The sequence below is a fragment of the Neocloeon triangulifer genome, unplaced genomic scaffold, assembly GCF_031216515.1.
Source record: "Neocloeon triangulifer isolate White Clay Creek 2 clone unplaced genomic scaffold, ASM3121651v1 ptg000002l, whole genome shotgun sequence".
In the NCBI taxonomy this organism is placed as follows: Eukaryota; Metazoa; Arthropoda; class Insecta; order Ephemeroptera; family Baetidae; genus Neocloeon; species Neocloeon triangulifer.
The window spans coordinates 4790561-4804273 of record NW_026775545.1 but is presented as its reverse complement, the minus strand read 5'-3'; the positions used below and the strand labels follow the sequence as shown (position 1 = coordinate 4804273).

Sequence of the window (13713 nt, the reverse complement as noted above, 5' to 3'; positions counted from 1 at the left end):
ATGGTGATTACGTAATAGGGTAATTTGCAATGGTGACCAATGAGAGTGGGCGACAGACGGTCCAACTCGCGCTAAAATTCTGATTTTTGTTTGCTTTTGCACCTTTGCCGCCAAGCAGCACAGACACTTATATAGCCGGTCCGAATTAAATTCAAGTTTTAGCCCAATTTTAACAGAAATCATGCCGCTTACTGACATTATCAACAAGGAAAACATCATCTCCGGAGTCGAGGAATTAAATATCGGCGAAAAGGTGAGAGAAATTGCGATTTTTTACCTTAAAAATTACCCCGGAAGTTAATTGCGTTGCGTCCTGTGCCAAAAATGTTGCAAGCCAAGCGTAAATTTTCATCATGAATACATGAATTTCTTGATTTTACAGAATGAGAAAGAAAATACCAAGGTCTCGAAGAAGCAGCAGAAGTTCAAGAATTTCGACCCGCAGTTGGAGCCTCTGTTGAGAGAGAATCCAGGGCGATTTGTCATTTTCCCCATCCAATACTACGATATTTGGCAAATGTACAAAAAGGCTGAGGCTTCTTTCTGGACGGCGGAGGAAGTTGACTTATCAAAGGTATATTATTATCTGCAAAAATATTAAGTTTTCATGTTTATATAAATTATTACGTAACGCTAATTTTTAACGGACTTTTCTGAAGGACATGAAACACTGGAACAGTTTGACTGATGACGAACGCAAGTTCATCTCGCACATTTTGGCCTTCTTTGCCGCCTCGGACGGAATCGTCAACGAGAACCTGGTGGAGCGCTTTAGCCAGGAGGTGCAGGTCACTGAGGCCAGATGCTTTTATGGCTTCCAAATCGCCATCGAAAACATCCACTCTGAAATGTACAGTCTGCTCATCAACACATATATCTCCGACGCCAAAGAGAGAGATTTCCTGTTCAACGCCATCGACACCATGCCTTGTGTGAAAAAGAAGGCCGACTGGGCCATGAACTGGATCAGCCACAAGTCTGCAACCTTCGGAGAAAGGGTGGTGGCCTTTGCCGCTGTCGAAGGCATCTTCTTCTCTGGTAGCTTCGCCTCAATCTTCTGGCTGAAGAAGAGAGGACTCATGCCTGGTCTGACCTTCAGCAATGAGCTCATCTCCAGAGATGAGGTAATATTGAACAAAAAAGTTATAATTCTCTGTTTTTAACATTATATTAATTAGGGTCTGCATTGCGACTTTGCGTGCCTTATGTTCCGTCACTTGGTCCAGAAGCCTTCGGTCGAGGAAGTGACCAAGATCATTACTGATGCTGTCGCCATTGAGCAAGAGTTCCTTACAGATGCCCTGCCAGTTGCTATGATTGGCATGAATGGTGATCTGATGAAACAATACATCGAGTTTGTTGCCGATCGACTGTTGGGAGAACTTTCTTGCCCGAAGGTACTGTTAGTAATATTTGTTTTATTATATATCTTGACAATTTGCTTTGTAGGTCTACAACAAGGAAAATCCCTTTGACTTCATGGAGCACATCTCTTTGGAGGGCAAGTCGAACTTCTTCGAAAAGAAGGTCGGAGAGTACCAGCGTTTGGGAGTCAAGAACCAGAGCAAGGACGACCATACATTCACTTTGGAGGCTGATTTTTAAGATTGGTTGTGGAAGATTTTAATTTTATAAACTCATATCATACTTTGACTTGCGTAACAAAATTTGCGCATCTTCGTCTGCACCCAAAGGTCTCAGTAATTAAAACTACAGCTTATTTAAATATTTTATTTTAGGAGTAGGTTGCCGATGCCAATAAAAAGTAAAATTTAATTGATATAGTGTATAACAATAGAACCAAATAAAAAAATGGCAAAAAAAAGTGCACAATTTTTTTTTGCTAGAAATTATAAATGAATAATTTTATTTTTTGTAAATTATGAAGATCAATGAACATTATCAAAATATTTTTTTTTACCTTGCTGCCTTTTTATAAAACTCAAAGATATTTTACCTCCAGCATAACAGCATAAAAGTTTCACTCTTTGCCCTTATGAAAGGCTGTTTCCAGCTTGATCCACAAGCTGGCAACACCATCGTGAGATTTACAAACAACTGGTAGATGGTAGATGCAGCTTGACATAGATGGCTTCAACTATACAAAAACTTGCATCAGTCTGCAATTAAAATAATTATATTAGAGGTGGAAGCTAAATAATATAATAAAATCTCTTTTATTGTGTAGGTCACTCCTTGTTTATTGGAACTAGAATTCTAGACCAAATTTCATAACTGAAAAAAAAACTTTATATTTTGCAAAGATTATAGTTGTCTCGTGGCGAATTGGATTTAAAGTCGGCAATTATTCCCCGATGAGTTCTGAAATATATAGAGCAGAATATTGTTTTTACTTAAGCAATAAACCACTCGCAAAACCTATTGAGGAGAAGCCGACTTTAATTAAATTTTAATCACCATGAATCAGCTCTTGAAACTCTACCACATATAAATATCTCATTCAAAATTGAGAAATGTTCTAGAACTCTTCTCCTAATTTCCTCTCTGCTTATTTCATGATAGACGCAGGTATCGGTTTTAACCTTTATATTTTTATATGAAAACTTGCTTGTGCTACCAGCCAACGAAGGCTATTGTTTGTCCGCCGCCTGTTGTTTTTGGTAGCTGATATGGAAATTAATACACGGGTGGAATAACATGCAGCCGCTTCAAGCTCGGACAATAAGAGAGGCTGCTCTTTCTCCATCGTCAAATATGAACAGTCAGATTTTTCCCAGCAGGTGAAGTTCAGCAGCCGTCCTTTTTCATTTCCTATATCTGAATGCAAACGGCGAAGGCCGAGTTTTCCTGATTAAAAAATTATCCAGTCAGGCACAATAATGTGGAACGCAGCGTTTACCATTAGAAAAAAGCAGTCGGCTGCAAGGCTTTGAACGGTAGACGAAATCAGATATATTGGCTTGTCAATACCGCGCGTATCTGGCATACATCTTTTTTGAATAAGCAGCAGCCGGACAAACGCACACATATACACACAACACGTGGGTTTAATATTCAAGGAAAAAGAGCAGAAGGTCGGCCTGCTCGTTTTGGCTCCGCAAATTTGACCGCGCCGGGTTTCCGTTTATATTCAAAGGGAAATCACATTGACTCAAATTATTGTGCTGCTGTGCGTATTTGTATTATGTCATGGAAATAGGAAAAAACACAACTTTTTTGGTGTATGAGTCGGATTTTATATATAGAAAAGGGCCAGATCACCATCAGGAATCAAAAGGCTTGGAAATGTTATATTTTTTTTTCTTGCTTATATGATGAAACTTGTAAATAATTTAAAGAAAAATTTAAATATATTTATTGTTGAAGGTAACATTGATGAAATTTTAGTCATTTAGTTAGAATTACTAAACTACTTCAACTTTTAATAATTTTTTTTCACTTCATTATTTCTTCAAATTTGTCTGTTCGAAATATTTATAAAAAATTATAATCACTTATACACGGCAATGTTTATAGATTATAGAAAAGCTTTGTTCCATATATTCCATACTTTAATTTTTTTATTATTAAAAAAAACACTTCAAATCCCCAATATTCAATTTGCAACTGTAGTAATGAGTTGCCACTCAAACTCTATAATTTAAACTGTATAATTGTTTTGAATGCAACTTGAGGAAATTTATTATTAGATCAAACTTTGAATTTCATGCCGCAAATGAATGGTCTGTATAACTTCATTGGTCGCAGCTTTCATTTAACGCCTGTGAATTTGCAACTTATGCAACCTGCTTGACAGCAGTGGCGGGCGAAATGCCTAGCTCCGATGAGGCGACCTCGTTTGTAGCTGGTGTGGTGACAGCGGAGTCCGTCCGGTCGAGTCGAGTCGAGGGTAAATAACACAAACCAGAAACACGTCGGTGGCTCGCTCCAGTTTTTCTTTCTCTTTTATTAACTAGCTCGTCCATTGGACATTGGGAGAAAATTGGTCTTTTTGCCAACCGCGGAGAGCAGCTAGGAGAAGTCGTGAAGAAAGCGAAGCATTTTTCTGCTTACTACGGTTGGCGAGAAAAGTGCACGGGTAATAAATGAAAGATATAAAAGTAAAGTTATTCTAGCGACTATACTATTATTTTCTACTTGAAGAGGAACTCACGGAACTTTGCCGCTTCTCGTGACCTGCATTTTGTTAATAACAAAAAATTGTTTAGTTTTTTCTCAGATGCAATTAAGTCTCATTATAATTGTTCAAATTCCAAAACGGCATTAATTTCCATTTTTTTCATTCCTTGGCAAACATTATCACATTTCTGTTGTTGAAATTCTTGGGCGTTGCCGGTTGGGCAGAGAAGCTGGATTTCAATGCTGGATTTTTTCAAAGCATATTTAATATAGAAATATCCAAATAAAGAATGGAAATTTTTAAATGCATATTCATTTTTTAAGTTTTCTGATTGTTTATTAATTTTTAGAGATTTGAAATTTCAGGATCACATTTTCCCTCTTGCGTTTTCATAAATATAAAAAAGTTATTATTTACAGCTGATTTATTTTTATTAATTTTTTTATATTAAAATTAATTTTTCATGCTTTTGAGGAAATTCCGGGTCCCCAACTTATTCATAATTTTTCGCTGTTTCATCTAAAAAAAATTCTCCTCGCGCAAGCCCGGCCTCCGTCACACGCTTTCCGCATCAAAAGGCGCCCGTACACGAAATGGGGCGTTTGATTTTCGAATTCGCCACTAAACCTCTCGAGTGTTTGACACGTTTCCTCGCAGCCAGCTCTGGCTGCCATAATATAAAGAGAGCAGCGAGGGCGGAAGCTCGGCGAGGAAGAAAGATGGATTTGGCTGGAGGGAAAAAGCGAAAGGGGTGCGTATGCAGCGCAGAGATAAAACCGCACACTAAGCCATTACTCTGGTGCGCTCACCTTACTCGGGGATATTTTTGTTTCATTCGCCCGATAGAGGTTTGCCTTGTTACCTGCAGATTATCTAATTAAGCAGATCTCTCTCCTACGCCCTGGAGGTTGCTGGCGTTGGGGGGCGCGAGGGGGTCTCTTTTGGCTCCGACCAACAGATATGCAGTATTAATAAAAAAACTTTTGCGGGAGGTATCCGGAAAATGCCTCTTGGCGACTGCAGATCGAACAATAAGATGAAATGGCCACCGATGGCGGCGGCAGCAAAACTTATTTAATGGCTTAGTTTTTACTTGATTAGAGTCTCTCGGCGACGCGAGCACGAAAACAAGGCTCCAACTTTTGAGGCAACTGCCAATGAAGATTTATCTATCGCTCTCGGCCGGAATGTTTACAACCTGCTCCCTTTTTCTATATCTCCAAATGCTTTTCCCTTTATTTGTGTCAAATCTCCATGCAGCCGCTTGATCAAGCGCGCCCCTTGCATTAGCAACTCGGGCACATACGTTGGTTGGTTCGGTAATGAAATTACCAGCATTGGAGAGAGTTCTCGAAGGCTGTTGTTGCGGCGCAAATTGCTTTTGCACAGTGGACGGAATTAATGTCCACCGAAACTTTTGTCTTCGTAGAGTGATGAGCTGCTCAGGCCGGAGGGAGAGCAAAAGCCATAAATGTTTTTTCCCCGTCGTTGCACCTAAAAAGACTCGTTCCAAGTAGTTAGATAAAATTATAGGTATATATGCGTAATTAATTTAAGGGATTTTTTTTGTATTACAGAGAAGCGCGACATGGTTTTTATTAGTTATTTTTATTACGTTCCTTTTACTTTATAATTCAAGTAATTAAATAAAGAATTAATTAAATAGGAAGATCAATCCCAGCGGAGGATATTTACCTTTCAAGGGGCTCAAGGCATCAAAATATAAAGCATAGTATATGGCAGGAAAAATTAATTTTTATAGATTACAAATTTTTCAATTATACTTAAGAAATCAATAGAGTTGAATACATAATATTTATACAAACTATATTTTAAATGCGCTATAAAAATAAAATTAAGAATAAATATTGAATCAAAAACAGATAAAAATATTAATTATGAACTTTTGTTAATGTTTTTAAAATGGTTTGTTATATAATTTAAAAATGGGTTCTCAAATAAGTGAGCTTCATCTCTCTCCGTATATATTTTAGTTTTGATCTCACACTCGGCATCAACACCAGCAGGAGAGAAGCTCGCGTTGTCCTTTTGTTGGCAGGAATTGCGTTAGAGTGTATTTATTTTATCACGAATTCCATCAAAGGAAAAAGAATGAGCCGCCGCAGCTGAATATCAAAAGCAAGAAAGTGCGTGTGTGTTTTCTTCTTATTTCGCTGCTGTACTGTGTTGTGTGAGAGCGAGAAGGGATTTTCTCAAAGAGATCGCCTGGCTGGCACACATCTCAGGGGACACGCGGGCGAGGGTTCGGCGCAATAGACAGGCCGGAATAGATGCACACGCGTCTCTCCGCCGTGGGGACAACCCCAAAAAGAGAAACCCGCCGAAGAGAAGAATCAAGCGTGAAGATCAAAAAATATTTTTTGCTTGTTTTCCTTTAATCCAATGTTGCATTGATACGCACCTCGTGTCGGATACAGAGAAATGGGGAAGGTATGGATTTCCTTTGATATGCTAATTTAATTTTCGAGCTCATAGACTTTCATCCTGCTGCGTGATGGGAAAATATGGATGTGATTTTATTAGGTGCGTGCCCTTTGCTACTGATGGGAAAATCTGTTCCTTGCGGATAAACAGACCTGACACAAAATCCCATATCCTAGGAAAATATACAAACACGCTCTTCAGACGTCAGAGTTGCTTGTTGGCTTCAAGTTATTCTGGTAGGAGAAGAATCTGTATCTAAAAATAAAAAAAATAATTCTAATCAAACCAAAATTAAACCCACATACAAGACTTAAAACTCTTAAAAGTAGAATAAAATCTTTGAATATTAAAACTTAATGCAAAATAATTAAATTTTATTTCCATCAGCACCTGACGTTGAGGCAAAACAACAGTCCCCTTAAACAAATCAAAATTTCCACTTCACCGCGAGTTTGGCGGTTAAGAACCGAAATTCGGCGAATATGAGCAAAATTAAAAGGGGCAATAAAGTGTTTAAAAAGGGGTTGGCTGCACTCACAATGCGCACACTTGACGGTGACGGCGCGTTATTAACGCGGCGGTGCCGGAATTTTATCACCTCAGCAAGCAGGAATAAAATTTTTACTGCCGACTAAATAAATCCCGCGGCATCATCATCATTATTTTTGGTTTTCAAATGCGCACGTCGGGTGTGTAGTCGTAATCAAAACTATAAAACAACAACAACGCCACACCGTCGGCTGTAAAAAGCAGCGTGGAATACGAACGCAACCATTCGCGAACGTTTGTGCGTGCCAAAGGGAGTGTAAAAGGCCGAGCGGAGAGAGCGAGGGTGGGTCGAGCGAGTAAAAATCACAAACCCATTTTAATAATCTCGGTTTTCTCTTTATTTCTGTAAACATTTCATAATAACAAATAGCGTTTATTTTATTTTTGTCGTAATTGTTTCTTCTTTTTTTCTTGCTTGCACTCGCGCCAAACGTTGTTTAATTAATTGTTGCTGTCTAGACACGTCTAGCTGAGGCGAAGATCGTCTCGGTTTTTTTGTCGACGATTAGCGAACGAATTAATATGTACTGAGAAGAATAAAAACACATCGCTCGCTAAATTTAAAACACAAAGGGCGCAATCGAATAATTACCAACTACATACACAGTTTAGTGAGCAAGGACGGGATCGCGTGGATTCTTTTGTCCCAAGAGCGAAAACACAAAACGGTGCCAAAATACAGACTACGGTCAATTCATTTGCCTTTCAAACGATTTGATTGAAGCGCAGCGTTTGTCATCTGTTTACATTGGCACACGGATTTTTTGATGAAAGGAGACAAAAATGTAACACGCAAGAATGTGATGAAAAACTCCATTGTATCAATGAACAAACTTTTGAATTCAAGTGCAAGAGGAAATTTGTAAGTCAAATCGTTTTCTTTCTTTTTCAGCGCAGAAATGTCGATGATAAGATGCGTACATAGAGAATAAAAATTAGATATTAAAAACTTTATAACGTGGGAAATATAAATTAAAAACTATGAAAAGTTAGTGCCTAAAATCCATAATAATATCCACAGATTTCTTTGGCACCGACTTTTCCGAGCAATAATTAAATCAATAGTTATTAATGACTTGGTTTCTTAACCGACATCACACAGGCATGTTTCTGTTTAATTTATTTTATAATTAAGTATCAGCCATTCAGTTCATACATTTTTCTTCCTCATTGCTATTCCTTTTTTTGAATATTTTTACAAGGTACTTTTTTATATTAATGCTTCCATAGGTTGGTTAATGCGTTTTCACCTTCTTAATACACATGTTTGTTAATCATTACCCTGCATCAAATTATGGTGATGTACAGCACTTACGTAAGAGAGGATCACCTTTGCAAGCAGGATCGATGTGAATATATAACAAGGATTTCGTAAAAATCCCAATTTAGACGAAACTAAGTAATTCCGCCTGGCATTAATTTTACACTATATACGGACACGTCAAGCGTTTTTCCCGAATTGAAAAAACCTATATCGTGAATTAATTGCAAAAATATATATGCATTTATGCTGCGTATCCTTTTCGAGCTTGATTCGCACGACGTGGCGATTATAATTGGTTGAAACAATTTATAATTCAATAAGTTGAGCAACTACATATACACTGGGTCTGTTTTTTTTCTGGGGATGCGCTTCTCAAGCTGCCGAAACACGCCACGCACACGAATATAATTGAGCTCATCTTGCACTAAACTCCACTGCTATTCGATCTTCCAGCTTACAAATCCACGCATAAGTTTTTAATTTGACATTTTCATATCAATCCGAAAACCGCAGACATTAGGTGTATAATTTTTAAAGAAAAAAAAATAGTTTTTTTGAGCATTTGTTGTGGTGGAAAATTTAATTAATTTTTTCTGAGAGGAAAAGATGCAATTCAATCATTTTCAGTAGATTCTGAAAATCAATTAGATGAATTTTGTTCCAAATACGGCTCAGTTGGTTAAAAGTACGTATATTTTTGCTTGAATCGCGCCTTCTGGTGGTTTTGTATGTCCTCAAAAATCACTCATTACGCAAACAAAACACATAAATATTTAAAGCTCCGCGTAACCAGAGGGGGGATCCACGCAAAATTATTCCTGTGGCACATTCATGAATTTATATTACAAGATATTACAATCAGAGTAACTAACGTACATTTCATATACGCGTGTCGTGAGTATTGCAGAAAATGATTTCGGAAACAGATCCCGAAATAGTCCCCAGGTGCAATGAGAGATAGAGAAAAAGAGATCCGAACGAAAAAATATATCGAAAGTTACATGCACGTTTGTGAGCGAGAATTATATAGAAAGTGGTAAGATTATATACGCAGAGAGAATAATACTATTTTTCTTTTTCCATACAATAGAGAGGTGCAGTGTTTTGGACAAATCCTCTGTCGTGGGTGTGTAGAAAGTGCGAGGTGATGAATAAAAAACATAACTTGGCGCTTCTGCTCTTCAACTTCAACATTGACTTAAACATCTTCGTAGTAATTGTCCGTTATCTTAATTTTTTTACTTTTAAACTGCGTTTTAACCGTCCATTAGTAATTAATTTTATTTTTCAATTAACGCGCATCTTGAGATAGAGAGTCAGTCGTGGTGGAGGCTCTTTTGAAATTCTTACGTTCGCCGCCGGAGCACCGTTCAGTCTAACTGCTCCTCAGGTGGAGGTTGGCGTCGTTGAAGAACGTCAGATTGACTGTCATAAGGCAGAGCAGCAGAGAGCCGACGAGTCCCATCCCTGCAGCCAGCGGAACGGACGACGCCGCTGCAACAGGCACAACAACAACAACAACTTAGTCAGTCCCCCTTTGCTTTTAGCTCGGCGGAAAAGGGCTTTACGCAAATGTATGCGGATGAGAATTGTGTATCGTGAATTAAATGCGACTCGGGTGCCAAATTTCTCGGTAGACCGAAACATCTGGCGCGGCTTGGGGAGCGAGCAAAGTTACATGCCAGTGATTCGCTTGTTCAACCCAAATTCAACTGAGAAGCAACTTTGGCAGTTGAACATTTTGATAAACAAAAGAAAATTATTTGATAAAAATTGATTTTAAAACGGTTAAGTTAAAATATAAATGAAAAAGTTTTATAATTTAATAAAATTCCGTTTCTTATTAACATACAAAAATAATAATAATATAAAAATGGATGGCCCATAACCCATAAATGAAAAATATTTAAAATAAACGTAAGTATTGCAGAATTGATTCTAGAATAAGGTAAACATAGTAACAATTTCTTTGGTATTTTTAACGAATTAAAGAATTTATTGGAAAATAATGTTGTGATGGTAGCAAAATAAAGTTTTATTTTTTTCAACTTTTTTGAAACCGCGGAGACAAAAATGAATAAATATGCTGGATTAAATTTTAAATCCTTTGGTTAAAGAATAGCCGGAACTGGTTGAATTATTTATCTCAAATTATAGAGCAACGAATAATACAAATTTGAACATAAAACTTTATCGGCTAAATGTCAAATGAGGCTGGAAAGTTTCCAATGCGTCGCAAACACATTTCATATTCAATAGAAAGTACATTGTTATAATATGCAGACAAAAGAAACTTTTCCATCAAGCGCGGAAATTGGGCCGGGCCACAAAGACAGCCGGGTCTTTCTTTTGAGACGTAATCTAATATTCAAAACTCAATTTGGTGCCCCCGTGTTCGCATTGTCAAAAAGCGCGCGGTGTCCGAGACCATTGTTACGAAAGAGAGAACCTAACAGCCGACACGTCGTTTGCGCATTGTTACGGCGGAACGAGGACAAGACGAGATTTGGGGGAAACGTGGGCAGCCCGTGTTATTGCTGGGATGATATAAAACGCGTGTCAAATCAAAATGAGGCAAAATGGGCTCGAATTCAGCGTCGGTATTTCCATGAATAGTAAAAAAAATGCTGCATTCATGAGCAGTTGAAATGTAAAAATTTCTTCCAACAAAAAATTATGTTACATTTCTTTGAAAAATTTCTGGAATAAATCAAGGCTGTTTAAACATTCTTCATAAATTCATTTTTTTATTTTTTTACTGAAAAAATAGCTTCGATGGAAAATGTTGTGGAATTTTATTATGATAATTTGATAAAATTCCTCATGCCGACGCAAATCATAACCATATCGTAATGGGACACATCAATCGCTGCCCCTTTAGTGGTCAATGCGACAAAAATCCTAATAGAGGCCGAATCGCACAAATTTTCCTATTATGTACGCTTTCCCAATCAGCACCGATGGGCCAACAACACAGGGCGCGCTCGGTCCAATTTGAATATTGAATCGGGTGATTTATTGTCCGGCTGATAGAGGAAGCGAGTGATCGAGCCTAGGCCTGGCTCGGGTCATCCCGCCGGCCATTATTAATACACTGGCGGCGACACAAATCAAAGCAAAGTAGATTGAATTGCCTCGGCTCGGCAGCGAAAGTGTATGTGTCTTGATATTTATTGCGTGCCCCCGACTAACAGCAATAAAAAGCGTCGATATATATAGAGGAGAGCTAGGGGAGAAATCCGCCCTCCAACTTTGGCTCATCGCAGTAATTTATTTCTACAACGTGAATATATCAAATTCCAGATTTACTCGAGTGGAATCGGAGAGCTGGTGTGCTCTACTTTGAAAGAGTTACACACACCGCTCTTTGCTGAGTTTCAGTTCGGTGTGACGCGCGCGCATTTGCATCAAAACCTGTGTGTCAGCGAGACATTTCTCCGTTCCTAGTCCCGGCTTATTCATGAGACCATCCAATGTTGAAAAACACGACCAGCACCGACCGCAATTTTGGCAACGGGAAACCCAAAGTTGCCTTTAACTCTTGGCGCCTCACAATACTTTTTGGTTGAATAATTAAAAATTATATTTATATGCATTTTTTTTAAAAGTAAACTTATTGCAATGAGTTTTAATTTTTATATTTAAATATTTCGATTAAAAAAAATTTAGTTTAAAAAGTTAATTTTAATATATATATATTTTAATTTATAGCAATTATTTGGAAATAGCAACTTTTGTTTGTACATTCAAGAGATTTTCAGATATTTTAAATAACATTTTTACTATAAATAAAAGTACTAACATTTTTCACACTCAGTTTATTAGAAATCAAAATTTACGAGCCTGAACCAGCTGCGTCTTTCTTCAGAATTGGTCTCATAAATTGTAATTTAATTTAATTCATTCTGATAATGGAAAAGTAACTAAAAATAATAGCATAACCTAATTACATTCGCAACCACCAATATAGTCTTTAAATTAAAAAAGAGATTTGAATCAATTTGAATAATTGTAGCAAAATTATACTTACAAACATTTTCGCTCTGTAGCCAATCCTGCTTTTTGCCCTTTCCCGCCTCGTGCGAGTTGGACTTCTGGTCAAAGTTGTTGATTTCATTAATGCTGGGTGGCTGGTACTTGGAACCTGGGAATTGAAAACAATAGATTGTATAATAAAGTGAAAATTATTATTATTTATAAAAATCCTCAAAAATCAAGAATTTAATACATTTTTTTACAAATTCAGAAAATTTAATTTTTTGTTGCGGAGATTCTAAAAAAATTTTGAAATCTGAAAATCTTTTCATGTTATCTGTATTTGTAACATTAAAATTTATGTAAAAATCATTGTGAAAAATTTTAAAGTCTTGCTTTGATGACAATAAAATAAGTCTTTCTACCGGCCATGGGCAGATACAAAAAATTAATGAGCACTCTGGAGCTGCTCTTGAGCAATACAATTCTAATTTTTCTCCTTCTTGTTTAAAAAAATCTGCATAGAAATGAATTTTTCGAGCTCTCACTCAGCCAGCTACAAAGGCATTAATATTGTGTCAACAGAGACATATAATATTTATATTCATAACAAGCAAATAATAAAGAGTACAAAAAGTCGTCGTTCGCCAAGACCGGTGGCTTTTTGTCAAAAGATATCGTGAATTCCTCTGCTGCCGAGAGCGAACGAGGGCGGAGGCGCGCAACAGTTGCATTGCAAAAAATGAGCAGCGAGCAGAGCAGCCGCGGCAATTTTAGGGGGATGGAAATGAGATACTTGAAGGAAGGCCGCAAAAATAAACACGCGGCTCCAAAGAGCAGCCGAAAGAGACCCTCCTCGAATTTTATAGCCGCCCAGAAATTTATATTCTATTAACAAGAAAAGCGGGCGGATGCGTGCGTTATCTTTATGGCGAAAAAATGTTATACGGCTGTTGACACAAAGCTGGTTTAAAGTGCAGTGTTGAAAATCATCAGCGGAAAACGAGCAATATGCGATATGCTTCATGGTGGAAAAAAAGGACACAATAAACTGATTCGATTAACCGAGCTTAAAATGCACTGATTATGAAATTGAATTTTTATTTGATCCAAAAATTCAAATTTTAGTTTTTATCTGGTCATGCTTGTAAATTAAATAACAAATGATAAAAAATGAAAATAAAGCAATGTTAAAAATAAATTCAATTTTCTTCTTATTTTTATTGTTTATAATTAATTTTTAGATAAGCGATAAGATGAGAACAGTCATCTTAGACTGTCTTTTGATCTTTTAATTTCCTTTGTACCTTTAACAACGATAAAAATGAAGATGAAAATTTTAATTTTTAGAGCTACTGCAATTTAATTGCACATTGATCAATTTTCCATTTTTGCTAAA

The 13713-nt window shown here is 37.1% G+C and overlaps 2 protein-coding genes across 4 annotated transcripts in view; one reads left to right on the top strand and one right to left on the bottom strand.

Annotated features, from left to right (window-relative positions):
- The first annotated feature begins 50 nt into the window (after positions 1-50).
- Positions 51-1864, top strand: LOC132205377 (ribonucleoside-diphosphate reductase subunit M2). The gene is made up of 5 exons (XM_059634396.1): positions 51-253; positions 383-574; positions 660-1124; positions 1179-1397; positions 1450-1864. Exons 1-5 carry the CDS (start codon positions 182-184, stop codon positions 1603-1605), a joined length of 1104 nt encoding a protein of 367 aa, XP_059490379.1. The 5' UTR covers positions 51-181; the 3' UTR covers positions 1606-1864.
- A 5541-nt stretch (positions 1865-7405) lies between these two features.
- The window catches only part of LOC132204357 (neurotrimin-like), a 113598-nt gene continuing 107290 nt past the window's right edge, over positions 7406-13713 (bottom strand). For all 3 annotated transcript variants that reach the window (XM_059632847.1, XM_059632829.1, XM_059632838.1), the window contains 2 exons: positions 12370-12483; positions 7406-9833 (listed from right to left, as the gene is read on the bottom strand). In XM_059632847.1, coding sequence (XP_059488830.1) covers positions 9715-9833; positions 12370-12483 — 233 coding nt within the window. In that variant the 3' untranslated portion in view covers positions 7406-9714. The remainder of the gene's footprint in view (positions 9834-12369; positions 12484-13713) is intronic.